The sequence below is a fragment of the Cottoperca gobio genome, chromosome 2 (assembly GCF_900634415.1).
Source record: "Cottoperca gobio chromosome 2, fCotGob3.1, whole genome shotgun sequence".
Classification (NCBI taxonomy): domain Eukaryota; kingdom Metazoa; phylum Chordata; class Actinopteri; order Perciformes; family Bovichtidae; genus Cottoperca; species Cottoperca gobio.
The window spans coordinates 2,597,102-2,621,616 of record NC_041356.1 but is presented as its reverse complement, the minus strand read 5'-3'; the positions used below and the strand labels follow the sequence as shown (position 1 = coordinate 2,621,616).

Below are 24,515 nucleotides of genomic sequence, written 5' to 3'. Positions count from 1 at the left end.
TGTGTTGTGTACTCTTTAATCAACACTTGGTTGTATGATGCCGTGGTGCAGGTATAAATATGATGCACCTTTAATGTCCTTGTAGGGACGTTTGTTCTGAACTCTGTCTTGCAGCCAAAACAACACATACCACAAACCTTTTGAGATGTATACCCTTTACCAGGATAACTGAAGGGCTATTGTGAAGGAATCACTAAATGATTTTACTGTAATGGATTTAGCCAAGAGTATTAAAATCCATTAACACACGCTGTATTGGTTCCAGGGAGGCTCAGCACATATATTGATATCTTTTTCCAATGGCACTAAAGAAAAGAAGAAAGAAAAAGGTTTTCCGCAAACCTCTGTTATGGAATTTATATGTCATTCCCTTATGCAAAGATTTGCAACTAAGTTATCAACATTTCTTCTGCATTCTGTGTGAGGAAGTCCTGCATAAAACATCCATCACATTGTATCAAAAGGCCAGAGTACAGCAAGAGAGAAATAATGAAGATATGAGAAGATTCTTACCTACAGTAGTTGGAAGCCCATTCGAATTCAGTGAGTGGTTGGAGGAAGGTGGTGACCCGAGAGCTGACACTGCCTCTTTTCTCTTGACAACACTTCCTGTCTGCATTTGGGAACCATCTGAAATGATCCTCACAATGAATCCATCCATCACCTACCGCTTATAAACAGTTCAGCAATCAGCTCTGTGGCTCTTCATCTGCAGTTTAACTGTCATTCAGTTAATAGTGTTCTTTCATAAATGTATGATGTAAAACACTTTCCTCTATCATCTCCAGTGTGGTGGATGCTGGCTCCTGATAATTCAGGTCCAAGACAAAATATGACTCATAAAGTACCTTCTCCTCCATAATGAACATCCAGGATTGCAGACTTCAAACTTCCTAAAACAGGCAAACCCTTGTTAGGCTATAACTTGTGGGGAAAAGTATAGAATACCACAAAATGACATACATAAAAATGTATTTAAAAAATCAAAAACATTATTACAATATGATAGCAAAATGTTTCTCCTTATCTTTCCCCTACTCTCCATCAATCAATCAAATTGTATTTATATAGCCCAATATCACAAATGTGTTTCAATGGGCTTTACAGACTACAGCATATGACACACAGCATAAGGACAGAGGGTCCTTAGACCCTCGCAGTGGACAAGGAAAACTCCAAAAGAAACCCCACAGGAGCGAAACGTGCGTGTGTGTGTGTGTGTGTGTGTTTGCGCGCGCGTGTATGTGCGCAGTGACGTGCGGTGAGGTTCATGGCTGGGGAGGCACTCACTCTTTCAGAGTTTGCGAGGGATTGCGCAATCCGAGGGGAGGTTCAGCTCGTCGCTGCTGCAGCTCGCATCTCTCCTGTATCTGAACAAAAGTGTGTGTGTGTGTGTGTGTGTGTGTGTGTGTGTGTTAAATATCTCACAGATGAAAATGATGTCTTTAGGCCGCAAATCACCTAAACTAAAACATGGAGTGTGTCGCAGGTTTATATGAAAGACAACAAAACTGATCTGAACCTTTCTTCCTCTTAAAAAGTGGAATGTTATAGTTATGAGGTTTTTGTTTCAACTGAAAATATGAAATGTAGATGATGTAGATGACGCAGATGTTTTGAAAAACTGCTGAGGGTGAGGTTTTGAGAGGTTTTAGAGAAGGCACGGGCCCCCGGTCAACCCACTTAAAAAAGAGGCCCTCGGGTATACTCATACCGTGAGTATGGGAAAAGGACACGAAACAAAGCCCTCACTATACCAACATGCTAGATAAGCCTTATGCCCGCGGATGCAGGTGTTAAATCAAGAGACAAATAGCAGCCCTTGATTTATTGATAGGAGAAATAAGATGATGGGAAACGGATGATCTTATGGCCTCATTTCTACTGCAAGAGATATGGAGAATGTATAAAGGAGAATACAGAACGTAAAATGTTTAGTGTTTACAGTCGGCTGTAACCTCGGGTGAGTTCTTATTTTCATGTAAGAATAAATGCTGTGTATTTAACTTTGTTCTCCAGTGTTCGAGGAAGGGGTCCAGACTTCACCTCTGGCCCGGAGGAAAGACTTTTTCTACGACAAGACCATCTCCAGATTGCAGCCTGATAGTTAGCATGAATGGAATTTATGAATAGACAATCATCACCTCCTGATGCAGAAAAGTTGGTACCAAAGAAGGTTGACATCTAAAGTGTGCATAGAGGGTAGCCTACATATGCGGCATGTGATTTCCTGCAGCTTCTTGAAGAGTTCATCGGAGCCATCCCAAGCTCGGCCGGGCTCAAGGAAGGCATCAGCAACACTGTCGTCGAGTGAATGACATAGTTTGGTTATGTCCAGGAACCTTCTCCTGCCCGTCTCCTTGCTTAAACTGAAATAGAAGTATGAATAGTGTTTGACAACAAATTGCCAACCTTAATTATTATATAAGGGAAATATCACTAAAAACAAAAAATTATTGTATATTGCATATCTCACTTGATTTGGCAGCGTAATCTGGAAGAACGATGATTGTGTGTTTCAGGAGCTGATGGTTGTATTGTTGGAGGCAGAGGATGCTGCCCCTGCATGGCGCTGCATGTCAGGGGTCCCCACTTTGGGGGAGCCCTGCTGAGAGGACTTTGTTCTCACAGCTGCACATTGTGAGATACCCATGTAGGAATTTAAAAACAGACCAATGTGTTTTTTCTTTTTTCATTGTAGCCATTTGTTTCATTTCATGTCGATTAAATGTGAAAACCATCTTGCAGGGACCTTCTTAGTTTGCCAGACATAATTCATTCATTACAGTAAGAATTACATTTATTTAAATTTACAAGCAGAAGCTATAAAACCAAGAAATCTGCCATTACAGCTTTGGAGAAAAAAAATGTTCATAGGTCAAAGTTATGTTGATGTTTGCATATTTGGTTGGGAGGTAGCTTCATGTTTGCAACATAAATTGTTTCGTTTAATAAACGATAAAAGTGGTTGGACAGCTGAGCAGGCATGGATGCAGTGTGTTTAGTTGACTGGGTGCCATCATGTGCATTTATAGTCTTTAACTTGTAAACTGCAACTGGAATATGCAATGTTATAATTAAATAACTTAACGTAAAGATGATATAGGTTCAGTGACTGAATTTGAATTGTGAGAACTGAATGTGGACGTATATAGCAATGAATTTGTTCATGCAATTATTCAAATTGAGCAAATCAAATTAAAATATAAATAATTAAAATATACTTATGTATCTACTGCCAGTGATTAGCACTCATGCGTTACTTCCCGTAAGTTACTTCACATTGAAAGCCAAGGTTTAAGACATTTACCCTGAAAGCCAGCGACACATCAGTTAACAACAGAAAGCTCACTGACACTGTGCAGCCTCTGTTCAGTTAGTTTTTACTCCAATAGGGCCGTTAATTAAAATTAAAAACACAGTCAATTTAGTTGACAGGAAAAATCAGTCATCAGAGTCATTAATAAATATTTAATGGAAATTAATTAAATATTGCAACCATTGAGAAAAAATGACATGAGAAATACAGAAAGAGCCCATAATAAACCATTCAAGTCAAATATACATTATAACCTAACTACAGTACACTAGTACTAATGTGTTAACAGTAAAATAACGCAATTTCAAGAAAATACAGTAAGTTACTGTAAATGACATATAACGTCTTCACTTTACCCATCATGCTATGCAAATTACAGTAAGTGACGGCAAGATATTTTGTGGTGGGTTTATTGGGCAGTTTGTGGTATTTAACTGTACAATTAACAAGGCGAACAGTGTATACATACAAATATACAAACATAAATGCATACATACACAGTCACTACTACTCCAAAAAAGTTAAGCTATTATATCAGCTTTGAGATCAGGTTACTCATTTTGAAAACAAACTATTTTTGAGTTTTTCCTCAAATGTTCAGAACGTCAGGTTTACACCCACTGCTACCGCTACGCTGGCTGGGTAGAGGGCTCTCCTCTGCTCCCTGCAGCCCCCCAATCATGGAGCCCAGGGTACCGTTGCTGCCGCCGTAAGACTCCATCTGAGCTGCCACGCTCAGGCCAGGCTTGTCTGTCCAAGGACGTGGTGGGGTTTGGTTCAACACTGAGGAGGGAAGGGAGACTGGGGTGGTGGCGTTCTCACTGAGGCTCTGCACTGTCATTGAGGACTGGCACAGAGGTAGGGAAAATCATGACATATACATAGATAACATTTCATTACATTTGTCTGTTAAAAACATAAAGATACACGTTCCACTTTATTTGTGGTAAACTTATTTAAAAGGCAGACCAAAATCCTGCAAAGTGTCACTGGGTGGAGCCATCCAACCACATCCAACCACAATACATTCAGAAAGAAAGCTTATAGGCTAAATTAAATGGCAGAGTAGAGTCTCTGGCCAATGACAAAAGATTATTTTGTATAAGACAATTCCTTTTTGCGTCTTAATGGTTGCAAGCTAGCTAAAAATCTTAGCTTGACAGTAGGGGTGTACCAGAATTAGCACTTTGAGTTTTGTTTACGCAAATGAAAAGTGCGCTTATAAATAAAATGAAAATGAAATACATATATATACACACATATATACATATGCCAAAAAAAGAGACCAAACGCACAACAAACAAAGCTAAATATAAATTATTTATTCCATTTTCTTTCTCAAAATGTTCTATTGATATCTTGAGATCTGGTGAGTGTTTTAAAAATCCTTCTGCTCAGAACCTAAATTGTCCAGGCTCCAGGAGATGGCCATCAAGGATCAGAATCAGGGCTAACCTATAGGCTGTAGGTAAACAGCAGACACACATGGAGGGAAGTGAGTACGAAGGGAAGTGGTTGGGTGGCATTAAGATGCTCAGTTGCAGATTTTCAACACTTCAAACCCTTCAGTTTTTGCACACAACTTCATACTTGTAAGCTGTGCTGGGATAGACATTTTTGTTGTGATAATTTACAAGTTTACTTTCAATGACAGAACTGTCCTGTGGCATAGAAACAGCATGTGTGGGTTTGCACAGCTAGTAATAAATTAACATATTTATATGGATATGTGAAATACAACAGAGGGGAGGGTGGACCAAAGTATTCACAGAAAATGAACAACATATAGTAGAAGAAACATCAAATATGCAATATCAAGAAGAATGAAGAAAACAAAAACAAAAACTTTTGTACAAGTAGGGAATAACCAACAGAGCAGACTGAAGCACAGAAAGCAAACAAAGGCCAGAATTCTAAAATATTAGTGCAGTGCCTGTTCCCGATGTGCTCGTGTCGCTGCGTCTTGGGTTTCAAAGTGAGACTCTGCAGGTGTTTACAGTAGCAACGCCACAGTGTGCGCATCATGAGTACAAAATCTCCCATGGAAATGTTATGGCCTCAATAAAGTCACAGCCCCCTTAAATGTGTATGCCCCAGATTTGATGAACGTTTTGGAAGAAAGTCGAAGTTCAGACTGGCCGACACACATAGAGACGTCTTCTTTTAAAGGGCACCGCACCTTTTTTTCACACACTCATTTCTATCACTGATAAAGAAATGTCCGTCCGGGTTTTTGCAGGTTTCTATAGAACCGCTGATGCAAATAACTTCATGAGCAGCACTACACTCCCTCGGGTCCTCAGCAACACACACACTAACCATAAAGTAGTTCAATATGTGAGATACACACACAAACAAACACACACACACACACACACACACACACACACACACACACACACACATACACACACACACACACACACACACAGACATCTGTGTCTATAACATAGTGGAGGTGAAACAGCTACAGGACAGGGACACACGTTCTGCGATATGGCACCCCTAATGGTAAACATATTAACCAGTTTAACTCACATTGCCCACAGAGGTGTCACTGTTGGCCACGGTCTTCTTCTTTCTTGCCATGTTGGGATTCCAGTGGCAAACCAGGCTGTCATTCTGCACACTGTAGTTCTTGTGGCCAATCAACCAGTATGTGTTCATTTTGCCTTTACCCTGGCAGGAGAAGGAAAGACACAAATGAAAAACAGTGTTCACTTGGGTGAGACTAGCAACCCGTCACAGTGATAACTGTTCATGAGAAATCCAACTTTAAGGGTCCGTTCACAAATTACGAAAACTACCAAAAGCACAATAGGCATTCAGAGAGTTTAGGTTTTATATGCAGAGGTTTCGGAGATCTCTGCAGCCACCTAGTACTAAATCTTGAATCAATAATCCTTAAAAAAAACGTTGTATGAAAGAGAAGACAGTACTTGGACTGTGTGAGGAGGTATATGTTGATTTGTACAGTATATGTCACTAGGGGACTGAAAGACCTTTTTACCAAAATAGTTGAATTTATAGAATAAAGCAAGGACACTGGGCGTGCAATATACAGAAGGAGATAATCAGTGTACAGGAAAAGCTTGTGTGTAATGTTTCTACGTATCATCCCGTTAAAAGCTTGACACTGACAGAGATAGGCCGCAAGGGGTTCAATTGCAAACACGAAGAGTAGCAGCAACATCGGTGGGTACCCCTGGTGGGTACCCCCAGCAGAGAGGTTACAACCTCCTCCAAATACAAATGTCGTCATGGCCATCAACAAATATTCCCACTCAACCAGATCAAAAGCCTTTTTAGCGGCTAAGAACATCCCAATCTCTGCATTGGTTTTCTCGGACAGTGTATATCAAAGATATTAAATCCCGTCTTGTCAGGTAGGACGTCCTTAATGTCCTGAGAATCTGCTCCTTTCCCTCATAGTAGTGCGTACGGACAGTCATAGCCTACAGTGGGCCATTTGGTTGAGGTGGCCTCAGGGTCCAATGAGCGCGGTCCACTACCAGGGGACAGGTGAAGTTGTCCTCGCCGAAAACTTCATTCAGGAATTCTTCCATAAAGGCAGTTGGGTGATTTCCTTATATTTCTCCCTCCAGTCTAGTCACCAAGTGGAGACTAAGATACAGACAGTATTTCTTCCTATAGGCTACCACTGCTATTTCCCCATTATTTCCTTAGTTGCTGCAAGGGTCGAAGGACAGAGGGTGCAGTACGCTGTGCGCTGCACAGATTTTAAAGCCCCCTGAGGCAAATTTGTAAATATATATATTCATATATATAAATAAAATGTAATAAATATGATGATAACATCCGACTTAATCCCTCTTTCGGGGCATTCACATCTTATGCAAAGCAAAATTTGAGCAAGATTTTATGTGATTTTACCAAGCTGTGTGACTAATGTGTCTCTAGTCACATGTCTGCTGAATTAATACGATTTACTACAGCGGCATGAACCCAAAAATAAACGTATTTTGCCGTGATTTAATTGCAATAAACGTATTAAAAGGATGCCAAAATAACTATATCATGATACCGATTTGTGAAAGTCTTGAATTCATGCTTTGTCAGATCTGTCCGCAAGACGACAAGCAAACAACTTTTAAAATGCTTGTTTTCTGAATGGAGTTTGGATCGATCAGGGCTAGGCAAAGCTAATACTATAGCTGCTCCATCAGCATCCACTTGGCATTCAGTGTGAACGCACCATTATAATTCCATCAGAAACTCATGAGTTTTACGTGAGCTTGGGTTACTCTCGGTTAGCTGTCCATGCTAGCATTAGCATTAGCCAGGTAGGTTTGGTCGGACCATTGAAAATGTTTACAGTGTCAAACTCAAAAGGTCATTGAAATTAAACAACATCACTACAAGGGAAAGAAGTGCACTTTGACAAATAAATGATCTAATAATAAGAGTAATATTTCAGGAGACGGAAGTCCTCATCTTTTACTCTTATTATTGAAAAGCTAATCATATCTTATCAAGCAAAGTTTATATAAATCTTTAAAGTTACATTAGAAAAATGTATGGCTTCCTCAATGTTACAACAGACCTAAGGTTTGATTGGCTTACTACTAGACAAAAATGTTTACTTTATGGCTTGGCTGGAATCTTTTACCTTAACCTCAATCTCTCCACGAAGCTGCAGCTCGTAGGCGTTGTCTTTGATGAGGGCCAAGTAGGTTTCTGAACTGGCGTGGATTCTCTGAGCTGACACACAAACAATAATACATACTATAAAACACAACTGAGGTTCGGCCAAAGTCAAGCAAATCATGTATCTAAGCACTGTCACTTATTTATTTGTAGTTTTCCAAATTTAAATCCTTTAGAGCTGTGTGCAACAATATCTAGTTACTTATGTGTAGAACTTGTAGAAATGCACTGCTGTCTGATATTTGTTGGACACTTCCACTGGGAGACACTAAAATCTGAAGAGGTAAAACTCCAACAAGAATTTATTGTTAGACCAATGCCTTTTAGCTTGTGGGTTTCATCATCATCACCAAAGTCTGACTTTTTTCAGTTCTGTGGGAAGAGTGTAGCAATACTTGCAGATGAGTGTGTTTGTGTGTTATGTTTTAAGGTGCACATACGCAGGCTAGTTGACTCCATTCTAGAGGCAGTGTTGACAGTATCACCAAACAGGCAGTATCTTGGCATCTTGTAGCCCACTATTCCCGCCACACATGGACCTACAGGACAAGCAAAGAAAAAGCTGAGCTTCACTCCGCTGCAAGAGGATTGAACCATCCCACAATGCAACAGGGCTGGAGAAAGAGAACAACATACTGACTATTGTGTTGATTTCAAAGCCTTACCAGTACAAGTGTCAGAGCCACTTAAGCACATATTTATATTAGGGGGAAAAATATTACGTTGGCATGACATAGATGTTGAATATTATTTGAATTAATTCCAACATTTTTGTATAGTTTTGTATATATTGATATAGGATGGACTATGCTTAGGTTATGTTGCCGTTTGCTGTTTTTCTGTTATAAAGTGCTAGATTGTATTATTCACACAGCTTTGAGTGCGCATGGCTGTAAAGAGTTTTTAACTATGGTATGCTATTAAGATGCTGGACAGTCTGCCGGTTTGGATCACAACAAGTTTTTGATCATGTTAGCGTGTTATATTTATTTACTATAGTGTTATAGAATATAATATAAAAACATCAAGTCGGTAGTGGACTGGGCGAGATGTCATTGGGATGGAAATCACTTGCCGTGACGCTGTTAAATTTTTACTTTTGCTTATTAGCAGTACACAAAGTAAACCTAAGGCTGATGGGAATGTCATTAGTTTTTTAGGTAAATTTATATTCGCCAATTTCGCCACCCACACACACACACCGCTGGTGCAATCCCATCGCAAGATGGTCTTTAGTTAAATCCCTGTAGCCATCCTGAAGGCAGCAAGACACACATGTTGATAAATCTAAATCCTCCAGAGCACCTAGGTAGCCGAGTGGTTGTCATGTCACACACCGCTCTCTGTTTCCCGTTGTTACACTGTCCTCTGTCAAGTGTCACACTCTGATTTAAGGAGGGCAGTCAGTGCTATTACCAACGGTCTGTGTTTACCTTACTGTGTTTACTTTAATGAAATCACATGCAAATGATACCAAGCTGCTACAGAATAACCAATCTATCCTCTTCACACATCAGAGTGGTCCATTATAACTTCATAATCTGCCTGCTCATGTGGGAGGTGTCCAATTGCTCATCAGTGTCCTTTCCAAAAAAAGAAAAGTTATTATTTTTAAGATATGATGTGAACATTTGCCTTAATATTCTTTTTTATTTCTAACATTGTGCTAATTAACTGTTAAAAGCCCACACAATCTTCCTCTGGATGCAGATGTGTGGTGCTGTGTCCACATCGTGCCACTGCACTATTTAGTGAGAAGCGATCTGTTGTCGTCATGCCTCAGCTGTTTCAGAGCCATGACACCAGTGATGTGATTGGCTGAGAGAGTTTTTTATGAAACAGTGATTAGATTTCTAGAAAAGCTGTCATAGATGAACTGTTGGCCATATACAATACTTGACCTTGGGGCAGCACTATAGGAAAGGTCAAGGGGTCATCATAGTCACTGAGAATCATCCTCTCAGAACCAAGAATATCCATATCTACTTTTTATAATCTGGTAACCTAGTAGTTTTCATGGCACCCACAGCTAAGCACCTGATCAACATCGCTATCAATCCCTGCACAAATAATCATTTAGTGCTGACAGTACATATTATAGGGGGCATCTTTCACCTGTGTGGATGCCGGCTCGTAGCTGCAGCCTCTGGTTGGGCATGTGAGGGATGGAGACCTGTCTGACAGCTGCAACCAGATCCAGCGCCATCTTGGCGATCTCATCGGCATGTCTATCCCCGTTCCTCTCAGGCAGACCACTCACCACCATGTATGCATCCCCAATCGTCTCCACCTGATTTGATATGATGTTTTTATATTAGCTTTCATGTTTTTCCAGTTTGAAAATGTGAAGCAAAGAACAAATACGACACAGCAAGTGGCATGTTTGTACAGTCAGGAGTAGAAAGGGTTCACAATGTGGAGAGAATTGTCAGCCACGGTCGGGCACAGCCCGAAAAAGCTATGTGGTGCCTCCCATCCATCCATCCTGTGGGCCCACCACTCATGGGAAAAACCGCTGGGGTCGGGTGCGCTGTCACACGGGTGGCAGTGATGGTCAGGGACCTCGACGGACCAGACCCGGGTAGCAGAGGCTGGCTCTTGGGACGTGGAACGTCACCTCTCTGTGGGGGAAGGAGCCGGAACTAGTGCGGGAGGTGGATCGCTAACAGTTGGATCTGGTGGGGCTTACCTCCACACACAGTCTTGGCTCTGGAACCTGTACTCCTGGTTAGGGGTTGGACTCTATTCTTCTCCGGAGTTGCCCAAGGTGTGAGGCGTCAGGCCGGTGTGGGGATACTCACTAGCCCCCGGCTGAGCGCCGCTACGTTGGAGTTTACCCCGGTAGACGAGAGGGTCGCCTCCCTACGCCTTTGGGTTATGGGGGGGAAAACTCTGACTGTTGTTTGTGCCTATGCCCCAAACCGCAGTTCGGAGTATTCGGCCTTCTTGGAGACCCTGAATGGAGCCCTGCACGGGGCTTCAGTAGGGGACTGCCGTAGTCTTGCTGGGAGACTTCAACGCACACTGTGGGAAACGATGGAGACACCTGGAGAGGCGTGATTGGGAGGAAGGGCCTCCCTGATCTAAACCCGAACGGTCGTTTGTTGTTGGACTTCTGTGCTAGTCATGGAATGGCCATAACAAACACCATGTTCGAACATAAGAATGCTCATAAGTGCACCAGAGCACCCTAGGCCAAAGGTCAATGATCGATTTTGTAATCGTATCATCTGATCTGAGGCCGCATGTTTTGGACACTCGGGTGAAGAGAGGGGCGGAGCTGTCGACTGATCACCATCTGGTGGTGAGTTGGATCAAGGGATGGGGGAAGACTTTGGACAGACCTGGTAAACCCAAACGGGTAGTGCGGGTGAACTGGGAACGTCTGGAGGAAGCCCCTGTCCTGGGGATCTTTAACTCACACCTCCGGCGGAGCTTTTCAGACATCCCTGTGGAGGTTGGGGGCATTAAACCTGAGTGGGCGATGTTCAAAACCTCTATTGCTGAAGCTGGTGATGAGCTGTGGTCTCAAGGTCTTAGGTGCCTCAAGGGGCGGTAACCCTCAAACACCGTGGTGGACCCCGGTGGTCAGGGAAGCCGTCCGACTGAAGAAGGAGTCCTTCCGGGTTATGTTATCCGGGAGGACTCCAGAAACAGTTGCAGGGTATCGAAGGACTAGAAGGGCGGCAGCTTCTGCCGTGTCAGAGGCAAAGCAGCGGGTGTGGGAGAAGTTCGGAGAAGCTATGGGGAAGGACTTTCGGTCGGCACAAAGGTGCTTCTGGAAAACCATCCGGCACCTTAGGAGGGGGAAGCGAGGAACCATCCAAGCTGTGTACAGCAAGGATGGGACCCTGCTGACTTCAACTGAGAAGGTTATCGGCCGGTGGAAGGAGCACTTTGAGGAACTCCTGAATCCGACTAACACGCCCTCTATGGTAGAGGCAGAGCTGGAAGCTGATGGGGGATCATCGTCAATTTCCCTGATGGAAGTCACTGAGGTAGTCAAACAACTCCACAGTGGCAAAGCCGCAGGGGTTGATGAGATCCGTCCAGAAATACTGAAGGCTTTGGTTATTGAGGGGCTGTCTTGGTTGACACGCCTTGTCAACATTGCGTGGAAGTCTGGGACAGTGCCTAGGGGTTGGCAGACCGGGGTGGTGGTTCCCCTATTTAAAAAGGGGGACCAGAGAGTGTGTGCCAACTACAGAGGTATCACACTTCTCAGCCTCCCTGGTAAAGTCTACTCCAAGGTACTGGAAAGGAGGGTTTGGCCGGTAGTAGAACCTTTGATTGAAGGGGAACAATGCGGATTCCGTCCTGGTCGTGGAACAACAGACCAACTCTTTACTCTTGCAAGGATCCTGGAGGGGGCCTGGGAGTACGCCCATCCGGTCTACATGTGTTTTGTGGATCTGGAGAAGGCGTATGACCGGGTCCCCCGGGTGATACTGTGGGAGGTGCTGCGGGAGTATGGGGTGAGGGGGTCACTTTTGAGGGCCATCCAATCCCTGTACGCCCAAAGCGAGAGTTGTGTCCGGATACTCGGCAGTAAGTTCGACTCGTTTCCAGTGAATGTTGGCCTCCGCCAGGGCTGCGCTTTATCACCAATCCTGTTCGTGATTTTCATGGATAGGATATCGAGGCGTAGTCGTGGAGGAGAGGGGTTGCAGTTCGGTGACCTGAGGATCTCATCGCTGCTCTTTGCAGATGATGTGGTCCTTAAGGCATCATCGGTCTGTGACCTTCAACAGTCACTGGATCGGTTCGCAGCCGAGTGTGCAGCGGTTGGGATGAGGATCAGCACCTCTAAATCTGAGGCCATGGCTCTCAGCAGGAAACCGGTGGATTGCCTATTCCGGGTAGGGAATGAGCCATTACCCCAAGTGAAGGAGTTCAAGTACCTCGGGGTCTTGTTCGCGAGTGAGGGGACGATGGAGCGAGAGATTGGCCGGAGAATCCGAACAGCGAGGGCGGTATTACAGTCACTTTACCGCACCGTTGTGACGAAAAGAGAGCTGAGCCAGAAGGCAAAGCTCTCAATATACCGGTCGATCTTCGTTCCTACCCTCACCTATGGTCATGAAGGCTGGGTCATGACCGAAAGAACGAGATCACGGGTACAATCGGCCGAAATGGGTTTTCTCAGACCGGTGGCTGGTGTCTCCCTTAGAGATAGGGTGAGAAGCTCAGCCATCCGTGAGAGACTCGGAGTAGAGCCGCTGCTCCTTTACGTTGAAAGGAGCCAGTTGAGGTGGTTCGGGCATCTAGTAAGGATGCCACCTGGGCGCCTCCCTAGGGAGGTGTTCCAGGCACGTCCAACTGGGAGGAGACCCCGGGGAAGACCCAGGACTCGGTGGAGAGATTATATCTCCTCACTGGCCTAGGAACGCCTCAGGATCCCCCAGTCGGAGCTGGAGGATGTGGTCCGGAGAAGGGAAGATTGGTGTTCCTTACTGGAGCTGCTGCCCCCGCGACCCGATCCCGGATAAGCGGTAGACGATGGATGGATGGATATTTAAATATGAAATATTGATAGAATATTAATAATACAACCAAATGAATAGGCAGTAGTCCAGGTGTGGATGAACAACAGTTAGTTGGCTGAAAGATCCGTGAACTCTCAGTTAATTTCCTTTGAAAGTGTCGGTTGCCAGGACTTGAAGGGGGACCGGCATGGCTTGGTTTCTGCAGGGTGCTTCTTTGTAAAGCTGGGCCCCATACAAGCAAAGAGATCTCAGAAGAATTTTCTCTCTCCCAAGTCTTCCATTCGCCAAATCTTCCACCAGTGCCAAAGCAGCCATTGTTAGTCATTACTTCTTTTCTTTATATATTGTTTTTTGATTGCATCTGAAAATCTACCCAATTGCGTAAAACACCTTAAGGTGTTGGAATTGACAGTGAAACATTATCTCATTGACAGTTCTGCACAATGAACATGTGATAACACTATATATAAGTATGCAGGATTAAAAAACAGAATCTGTTTCAGCGTCATTTTCCCTGTTTACCCTTAATTTTTATTGGAAAACATTTCATAACAAGATAGTATTGTTTAAACAGGCTGTAACCACATGTTCTGCCGGTTTGTAGTGAGGCTGGGACTCCTCTAAAGGTCACTGAGTTTCGTGTTTGAACTATTTCTTGATTAATCAATTAAGTTAGCTTCCTGTAGTCTTGAGGTCTCATCTCAAAAAGAAGACAAATAAGGACACTTTTAAAATGTTATTGCCAAGAAGTGCAAATAAAAAATTAATGTTTGGAGGCAAAGGCAGCGTGTGAGTTTTCTGTGCGAGCTTGCATCGACATTTCATCTTTACCTTGTAGACATTGTAGGAGTCAATGCGTGTGTCAAAGCACATGTAGAGGTTGTTGAGCATCTCCACCACTTGCAGAGGAGCACAGGACGCAGAGATAGAGGTGAAGCCCACAATGTCTGAGAAAAAAATGGTCACCTGGACCAAAATGGAGAGAAGGGACTACATCAGTGTTCAACAGTACTGGTTGGACAAAACTGGGCAAACAGTTAATTATTACACAGTCCGCTTAGCTAAAAATAATGCAGTGTACCGCAATGTACAAACAGTGTACTACTAAATAACACAGACTCTCTGTAAAACAAAATACAGTTCAACAAACTACATCCTCCTCTCTCTCATGGAGAAAATATTGTCATATTCCATCACATGTAAAAGTACCTGCATTCAAAATCTTAAAAGTAGTGGTTCTGCAGTGAAATGTAATTTTAATTAACTGAATCAAAGAGATATCACAAAATAGAGTTCCAGCCTCAAGTATACAGATCCCTCAACAATAATTGGCATCTTTGATAATGGGGATATTTAGTGATGTGAGATGTTTAGGAACACCTCTGATTTCTGCTTTGGTTTGCCCACAACAGGAGTTACATTTGCTGCCCCAGACAAGCAGCTTCAGGTCTTTACTGGACAGCTTCCTTCAGGGATCAGCAAGTCATGTTTTTGTTTTCTGTGTAGTTACAAAAAGAAGAAGAATCGGTTGGTCTTACATTTTCTTTCCATAATACTCCAGCGCTCCAAATCATTTTAAAAATAAGCCCATTGTCATATTGAGTAATAACCCCCCTCCCGTGCAGAGTGCTTTTGGTACAGCTGCTTCAAAACCCTTCAATAAGCCAGACGCAATTTTCACCCGAATAACTTGTTTTATCTCCTAATGAATATGGAACAGGGCAATTATAGCTAATTACGCCAACAATAGCAACAAAGGCAGCAAACACACACCTTCATTCATCATGTTTGCAGATCTTGCAGAGGTAGCCTCCTCGCAACAGCACCCCACAACGCTTGCAACGTTATAAGCTCTAAATTTGTTTGGTTAAATGTTAAAAGTGAATGGTGAGGAGTGTGGAGGGGAGAGGTTTTTGTCTAATCTGTCTTCAACAGTGATGTCCGTTACCATTTTCCTTTAAAAAACAATGTATAGACTCATACAAAAATAATCCCTCTCAATCATCACTTATATGTGGCGGATAGTGTCTGAATCTGCAGAGACCCAGACCTGTGCCTGTATTTTCTTATTTTGCTGTGTTCGGGAAGTTTCTGGGCGTTAACCTCTATAACAAAGTAGCGACCATGTGCCAGATCGTAAGCATGCATCAAAAAGGAAGCTACAAAAATGGTGGACACAGCGGCAGAAAAACGCAAATATAGTATTAGTGAATCTGGGGTTGGCAAGCGCCCACTGGGGAGCATCCTAAACATAACTGAGGTCAGGGGCTGTGAGCTTCTGGTGTGGTTGAGCCAGAGAGGAGGGGCCAACTCTGGCTGTTGTGTTTATAAACCGACAAATTCTACTCATTCTGCCTTTAAGGTTTGCATATTTATTGCAGTTGTTTTTATTGTGCCTAGTTGCAGGATGGGTTTTTCTCATGGACATTATAAGTAAATTAAACTTATATTATCAGCAGCTGTTGCAGTCATTTTAAACATAATTTTAACACGGAAACAGTTCCTTAAACACTTGTGGTTTCTATGTCCTTGTTATTCAAAAGATTGCGGAAAGAGGGAGAAGGGGGGAAAGATGTTTTCCAAGTAAGTTTCAAGTCTCGGCTATGAAATCTAGACTCAAGTAACAAGTCAAAGCCCCACAAACAAGTCCAAAGTCAATTCTCAAGTCCTAAACGAGAGATTGTGCACTCTTCACCAAATGTAATGCCATTTCAAGTTTTAAGCAGCTGGCACGGTCGCACATGCGCAAAATCAATTATTCGCTCGCTTTCATTTCCATACTATGCGAGCAAAGGGGCAAATAAAACATTTTGTGGAGTTCAACTTTGGTCTGCTTTTACGGGCTCTCAACCTCAACCAATAGCAAAGACATGTGTGTTGTTGACCCCCCTCTCCCAGCACGGATCACATTCAGCACGAATATCGCCTTGGCAGGCAATACACTAGGCCATGTTAATCATATATGAATCATGATTCTGTTACTGTATTGCCTATTTCTCAACTCAAATGTATTCAATAACATATTTTTGTGTACTGCTTAGCTGAAAGTTTGTGACCCAGCCACCATGTTGAAAATAGTCTAGCCAAAACCAAGCACCGCCCCACGCACGGCTGTATCATTATCACACGTGTGACTGTGCCCTACATAACTCTTATGTTTAAATAAAACTGATCAGGTGACTTGGTGTCTTTTTTGCTGAATGCTTTTAGATTCAACGTTATTAGATTAGATTCAACATAATAGTCATTGCACAGAATAGTCAATTTTATTTATATAGCCCAATATCACAAATGACAACTGTGCCTCAAGGGGCTTTACAATCTGTAAAGCATATGACACCCTCTTTCCTTACACAGAGATTCTGCAATACTGCCACCCTGCTTTTGCTGTTTTACACTGAACCAAAGGCCAGCTTAAAGCTGCCTCAATGTGTCATTTTAGATAGGATGCCGGGATTACGGGAGCTAAAGAGGCATGACGTGTAAAATGACAGCGTCTGCGTCTAGTGTTTGTGCGTCTTGACCCGCCAGCTGGCCCTTTTAGATGTCCACAGATGTCGATTTGGCTCTGTGACTAGTGACCATCTCTTATGCAGAACAGCTAGACCGTAATAACGGCAAAACAGTCCCTCCCTGAACAAGCTGTGTAAAAGGGGTTTATGACTAAGACAGTCATTGGAGGAAGGTGTGTGAGGGGTGGTTGCTATCTGTGGGAGGGGGGTTCTAACACAGTGGTGCAGAGTTCAGCAAGGTAACAGCGGAAGAAGCTGTTCCCTAACCTGCTGGTCCTGGAATAGGAGAGTCCTGAAGTGCCTCCAAGAGGGGAGGAGTGCAAACAGTCAGTAAGGATGCTCTTGAAGGTGCAGCGGTAGAAGTTTACCAGAATCTGAGGAAACAGGTAGTAAGTAAACATTTATTTATATAGCCCCTTTCAAAACCTTGGTTAGAAAGTGCTTTACAAAAAGGACCTTCAAAAATTGACCTTCTTCGGTCTCCTCAAAAATAGTTGCTGGTGAGTCCTGGTCAGAGGTCATCGGGGTATTCGCATCAGGAAACGTAACGTTGGCGACCTTTCCGTTCATATAGGTGCGGGTGTTTGTGTGACTTTTGGTCTTCCTTAAGTCCACAATGAGCTCTTTGGTCTATTTGGTGTTGAGGGCCAGGTTGTTGTTGGTGCACCACACCGCCAGGTGCTGGACCTAATCCCTGTAGGCCGAGTCATCGTTGTTGTGGCTGACAGATTGACAATGTCCAGGGGGGGGGGATCTAGAATCTAGAGAGACACTGAGCCTTGCATTGAGCACACAACGCCACCTCGGTCTGAATGCTCTGCTTTAGATCCATATAAGGGGTATCATCTGTCGTCTGTACTGACAAACAACGTGATTGGTTGCTGCAGGATTGATAAATACTGTATATATGTTGTCAGAGTTGATTCACTGAACACTTTTTTATGAACATAGTTTTAATTATGTCACTTGCGGAAAATGTCATGTCATTCCAAATCAAAAGGCTGAGTCCCAGTGAAGTCTCTAGTTATTGGTGTAAAAGTTGAGATGCAAGTCTTTTTTAATTTTGAAAAGTCATCAGCTGATGACTCGACTCTGACTCAAGTCAGACCAGTAAGTCCAATCATGTGACTCAAATCCACACCTTTGGAACCCAGCGCTTATTAGGAATAGGGAACGGGTTGGGTATTTTTGTTTAAGTTAAGTAAACCCGACAGGGTGAACACAGGCAATCTGTTTAGAAAACACATCTGTTTCAAGTACCTGTGAGACTAATGAAATATGATCCAGAAAGTCCAGTTAGAGTAACTTCTACATGAGTCTAAAGCATTATCAGATACAGTATATGTGAAAGGATTCTACAACTGGAAAGTTATCATGATGGCAATCATTTCATCCTCTGTCATACCTGTATAAGCATTGCATGTATCTGACTGTATATGACTGTATTGCCTCATTTGATTAGCCTGGCCATCAGGGTTCAGTGTCTTGCTGACGGACAACATTTAGGACAGAATTGTTGCCACAAGCTCTTGTTGATTTTTCACGCTGCCTTTGAAAGAACCAGACTACACCTCTCAGGCTCAGTCATCCCTATAACATTTCAGTCCGGAAACAGCCCCCGAGGATCAAGTGCAGCAGGAAGTTAATTAATCAGCAAACTAGTTTGGCTGTTTTTTTAACAAATATTAAAACTAGAAATAGAAGATACACAATAAAATTGTTTGTCATCTCAAATGTATTTTAAATTGGTTTTGGTAAATAGTTTAGGAGAAATTCATGTTTCCTAAAAAAGCTGCCTTAATTGCCAATGAGGGTTTCAACTATCTATTGTATAACCTGTCCCGGGTGAATGCTTACTTGATTCATAGTAAACCACAATGAGAGAAACACAAATTAATACACTCTTTGAGATAGCACCAACCTTTTCATAACTCTCTGCTTCGACATGTTTACGCTGGCGGAGCTGCTTGGCGACTGACTTGGGCAACATTTGGTGCAGCAGATCCTCAGCCAGCTGCCTCTGGCGCTTCAGGTCCTCTGTCTTCTCCTTCAAGCTCCGGGCGTAGTTCTGTATCCACTCGGTCATCTGCTTGAATGAGAACATCACCACCGGGTAGATGAGGCAGGCTATGGCCAGCAGGCAGACCCTCATACTGAGAGCCGAAGACACGGATCGAGACGCCAACCTCAGAGCCGGCCCCGCACGATCAAACAAGCACTGCTGAGTGTTTGTCAGATACTGAATTCCAGTTTGAGACCCAGACAGAAGCTCTGTCCCTGCTCCAGAGACATGCCACGGACTTGTGTCAAATATATAAGAATGTTCAACACGCTGGCTTGAGTTTAACTTGAGGTCTATGTTCTCTAACCAGCAGTCATTCAGTCGTTCTGTCAGAACCCAGGCAAAGCCGAGGTAGCTTAATACATAAGTCCATTTGTACTGAAAGTCAGTGTGAGTTGCCATGCGGGGGAAGTCCATCAACTGGTGGTTGAGCTCTTTGAATTTTATCAGAACTCTTGCAGACAGTACATCTCTCCAGTTAGGATTCTGTTTGACTTTGACTAACGTATCTTCTACTGTACCCCAGATGTCAAGAAGTCTTCCGATGGCCATGGAATAAGCAGAAATACCATTTTCTCTTGTGCTGTTCATATCCAATGAAACATTTAGAAATCCTCCAAGGAAATAATTCCACCTCATTTCCTGGCAAAATTCTGCCAACTCAACACTACAAAGGAGCCCACGATCGTTGCTGTGAGCTGCCATTTCACCACAGAGATGATCAAACACCGGAAACATAACTTCTGAAAAACTTGCCTCCAATGTGTCATTACCCATGTCTTTTGACAATAAACATCTTGTCTTTTGAAGCTTACTGACAAGTTGCAGGATAGCTATTGTCCTGCAGGAAGTAAGCTCATCATAAGCGGCCTCTGTTGTGTGCAGCAGGTCAAAGTTGAAGCTGAGGTCAATGGATACAGAGCCAAGCAGGGCCAGGAAAGAGAGGACACAGGCTGTCAAAATCCGATGAACAGTGCGACTACTGCCAGACAGGGGAAATATGGAACACCTGGGAAAACAGGAATACAACTGGTGAATTACTGAAGGAGGCTTAAGGGGCCGTATATACAGGACTGTCTCAGAAAATTAGAATATTGTGATAAAGTTCTTTATTTTCTGTAATGCAATTAAAAAAACAAAAATGTCATGCATTCTGGATTCATTACAAATCAACTGAAATATTGCAAGCCTTTTATTATTTTAATATTGCTGATTATGGCTTACAGCTTAAGAAAACTCAAAAATCCTATCTCAAAAAATTAGAATAGTTCCTCAGACCAAGTAAAAAAAAAGATTTATAACAGCAAAACAAAATCAAACATTTGAAAATGTCCATTAATGCACTCAGTACTTGGTTGGGAATCCTTTTGCACGGATTACTGCATCAATGCGGCGTGGCATGGAGGCAATCAGCCTGTGGCATTGCTGAGGTGTTATGGATGCCCAGGATGCTTCAATAGCGGCCTTTAGCTCATTAGCATTGTTGGGTCTGGTGTCTTTCAGCTTCTTCTTCACAATACCCCACATATTCTCTATGGGGTTCAGGTCAGGGGCATTGGCAGGCCAATCGAGGACAGTAATGCCATGGTCAGTACACCAGTTACTGGTGGTTTTGGCACTGTGGGCAGGTGCCAGATCATGCTGGAAAATGAATTCCTCATCTCCATAGAGCTTTTCAGCAGACGGAAGCATGTAGTGCTCTAAAATCTCTTGGTACACAGCTGCATTTACTCTGGGCTTGATGAAACACAGTGGACCAACACCAGCAGCTGACATGGCTCCCCAAACCATCGCTGACTGTGGGAACTTCACACTGGATTTCAAGCAACTTGGATTTTGCTCCTCTCCAGCCTTTCTCCAGACTCTGGCGCCTTGACTTCCAAATGAAATACAAAACTTGCTTTCGTCTGAAAAGAGGACTTTGGACCACTCTGCAACTGTCCAGTGCTTCTTTTCCATAGCCCAAGTCAGACGCTTCTTCCGTTGTCTTGAGTTCAGAAGTGGCTTGACCATGGGAATACGGCTATTGTAGCCCATTTCCCGGACACGTCTGTGAACAGTGGCTTTTGATACCTGGACTCCAGCTTCAGTCCACTGTCTTTGAAGCTCCCCCAAATTCTGGAAGCGACTCTTCTTCACAATGCTGTTAAGGCTGCGGTCATCTCTCTTGGTTGTGCAGCGTTTCCTGCCACATTTCCCCCTTCCATCAGACTTTTTGTGGATGTGCTTTGAAACTGCACTCTGTGAACAGCTTGCTCTTTGAGAAATGTCTTTTTGTGTCTTACCCTCCTGATGGAGGGTGTCAATGATGGTCCTCTGGACAGCAGTCAGATCAGCAGTCTTCCCCATACTTGTGATTTAGTTTACTGAACCAAGCTGAGTGTTTTTCAAGGCTCAGGAAACCCTTGCAGGTGTTTCGAGTTAATTAGACGATTCAAGTGATTCGTTGAACACCCTACTAGTATACTTTTTCATGATATTCTAATATTTAGAGATAGGATATTTGAGTTTTCTTAAGCTGTAAGCCATAATCAGCAATATTAAAATAATAAAAGGCTTGCAATATTTCAGTTGATTTGTAATGAATCCAGAATGCATGACATTTTTGTTTTTTTAATTGCATTACAGAAAATAAAGAACTTTATCACAATATTCTAATTTTCTGAGACAGTCCTGTATGGCCGTGTCTTTTACCGCCTGGAAGAAACGAGGTACATCGGTTGGGCGCTGGATGCCTACTCTTGTGCCAATTCACATTGCTAAGCGACCAAAGCAAGCTAACCGTACCATCTGATCTCGTCCAGACGTAGTTTTTTAAGTGTGTAAAATGTCCGTAGGAGAGCGGAGCGCATTTGATTTTACGTATTTGTTGTAATGTATTCACACCTGTGCAGATGGTTGGAACAAGCCACACCTAAAGTCCTCTCAGGTCCAAGCAAACCCTCACACATAGGCAGGGGATGAATTTTTCGGACATATGGACACTAGACTATAATGTACAGTATATCTAGTGCTTAAGAGGGAGGTTTTTTTTTTTTTTAATTGTTGGACTATGGTCACCTTCTTTTTTGTAAAAGCAGACATGGCCAGTATTCCCTCAGATATTATGATACACAGATAAGGAACGACAAGCTACATATTTTTATTATCATTAATTAATTAAATTAATGATATTTAAACAATCTTGATGTCTAAATCATCTTGTTTCTGTCTTTATAAGAACTGTAGCCTAATGATTAGTCCGCTAATCAGTCGACAGATAATTAATTGATAGCAATGTGATAGCGAATTAAACGTATTAGTTATTTATTAAGAAAAAGTGTGAAATGTTATTAAATCTTACCTTCTCGAATCTGAGGATGTTCTGCTCTGGGAAACTGTTGTGGGCATTTTTTTTTTACTATTTTTGTGAGACTAAACTATAAGAAAAAACTATGTAATAATTAGTAATAAAAGATAACTATCTTTATATTAGATTAGAGTGGGTTGGGTTGGGTTTATTCCAGCAAATTGAAACTTTCTGGGAGAGTTTTGTGTGTCTCACCTGCACAGCTGACAGTCGCTGTCCGCATCGTGCTGCGCCTTCGGAGAGACCTTTCTCTTCTTTATGATCCTTCTTTTTAGGGAAGCCGAGGACAGGGTCCCAGATGCGAAACACTCGTTTTTCATCAAGTCCAGGGATGACATGAGACTCGTGCTGCAGTTAGTTTACCATCTCAGACGGTGGCCTCACAGGACAGTCACTGCAGAGCGAGGACTGCACTGAAGAGATGTCCCGTTATTGGAAGTCACTGCCTATCAAGTCCGCAGTAGTGTCTTCTCCCTTTCCGGTTGCATACTTCAAAATAAATGTATACAGCCTATGTATTCGGTTTTACCGGGACAGTGTTCATTGAACAGAAAAACACACGGATTACATCAGTGACTAAAACTGACTCCAGGGACGTGCAGAGCCTCCCCCGTCATCCTGAAAAGTAAAGCAACAAATAACAATAAAATAAATATAAATGCATATTTGTCCACTGGTCTGTGCTGCATTTTCTGTATGATTCCAATCATTTTGATCATTTTTATAGTCAAAATCGCTGAATTTGCGTATTCTCTGTTCAGATACAGGAGAGGCAGCGACGAGCTGAGCATCCCCTCGGATTGCGCAATGCCCTCGCAAACTAGGTTGAGCGCATGCATTTGGCGCGTGCCTGTTGCTATCTCTCTGTATGTCGCTAATATAATGTTTACAGACACTTGTATTATGCGTTCTGACTTTCCATAGCCCAGTTAATGTATGTAATGTATGTGTAACATATTTAGTCTTGTTGATGTGACATAAAACCAGTGAAAAAACACCAGGTGAGGCAGACAGTACTCTGCCGCACTGAAGAGGGCGCACGTGAGCCCATATAAACATATGTAAATCTGACTGAAAGAGTGAGTGCCTCCCCAGCCATGAACCTCACCGCACGTCACTGACTGACTCTCACTTGTTGACACTACATATCAGCAAACATATATAATAACATTAAAGAGCACTACTATTTTACCATTTTTAGGCTCCTAACTTTCTTATAAATGTGAAGCTTAATCGTGGATCCTACCTTCGGATCAGTTGTTTTTCTTTTTTAAACTACTGTACAGAAATTGACTGCAATTCTTTTTTTGTGTTAGCTTTTTACGAAATGGTTTTGTGAGGGGCGGGTGGAACTCTCGGAGGTAACTCCAAAACAAAGGTAAAAGACAGGCATTGAGCTGTTGGCTGTTGAGAGAGCTTTTCATGTCCTCTCACAGAGTGATAAGACTAGATTTATTAGATGAGGGTCGGGAAAAACTTTTTCTTTCTTTATTATTTTCTTTAGTTAGATGAGGAGATTGGGAGAAATGAGTCTTTAAAAAAATGAGGAAACATTTACCTACGTATTGTCCTTGCGTATTAGTCCCTCCCAACGGGGATGCATGGAGAGACGCAATGAAACCATGCCAGGACACCCTTTACTGCTGCTGCCATACTGTCCACCACCGGATCCATTATTGTAAAATGTAATGTAATTTCTTTGAATTGCTTTTAATTGCTGACACTGTATCCGAGGTGTGTTGATTCATCTTTAAAATGTACTACACTAGTTTTCTTGGACATATAGTGAAACAAATAGCCTATATCAACATATTGTTAACATTTAGTATAGGCTACCCACCTAGTTTTTGCCAGTTCAAAGCTGACTTTCAAATTTCTAAAAAACATTTATCATCTCTCATTTAACAGTGTTTATCAGCTTAAATATTATTTTATGTATAAATCAACATTTTCATTGTTCAAGCTAAATTGAACAGCATCCCGGTCCCCACTGTGTAGGTGCACAGGTTCTCCTCCCGTTGTCCCGGGTTACCCCACTTAATCAGACACATGCTGTGTTCAAAACTCTGCTGTGACCACTTTCCATTCACTGCTGCCACGATAATACCACAACTAATAC

General features: G+C 42.6%; 1 protein-coding gene across 1 annotated transcript; it reads right to left on the bottom strand.

The window, feature by feature from the left end:
- Positions 1-3,541: 3,541 nt before the first annotated feature.
- LOC115021895 (receptor-type guanylate cyclase gcy-3) lies at positions 3,542-22,734 on the bottom strand. The gene is made up of 9 exons (XM_029452640.1): positions 22,592-22,734; positions 19,863-20,056; positions 18,907-19,262; positions 14,305-14,439; positions 10,103-10,277; positions 8,428-8,526; positions 7,950-8,041; positions 5,858-5,998; positions 3,542-4,166 (listed from the first exon to the last, which is right to left on the bottom strand). The coding sequence occupies exons 1-9, from the start codon at positions 22,732-22,734 to the stop codon at positions 3,909-3,911; spliced, it is 1,593 nt and encodes a 530-aa protein (XP_029308500.1). The 3' UTR covers positions 3,542-3,908.
- Positions 22,735-24,515: the final 1,781 nt, after the last annotated feature.

What these genes read in the sequence shown, in the direction of transcription:
- LOC115021895 (XM_029452640.1), bottom strand. Translation starts at nt 22,734, where the DNA reads ATGTCATCCCTGGACTTGATGAAAAACGAGTGTTTCGCATCTGGGACC. An exon ending in ACTCCTACAATGTCTACAAG is followed by an intron (nt 10,278 to 14,304) that starts GTAAAGATGAAA and finishes ATATCAAATCAG; the next exon opens with GTGGAGACGATTGGGGATGC. An exon ending in ACGAGCCGGCATCCACACAG is followed by an intron (nt 8,527 to 10,102) that starts GTGAAAGATGCC and finishes CTTGTCCTGTAG; the next exon opens with GTCCATGTGTGGCGGGAATA.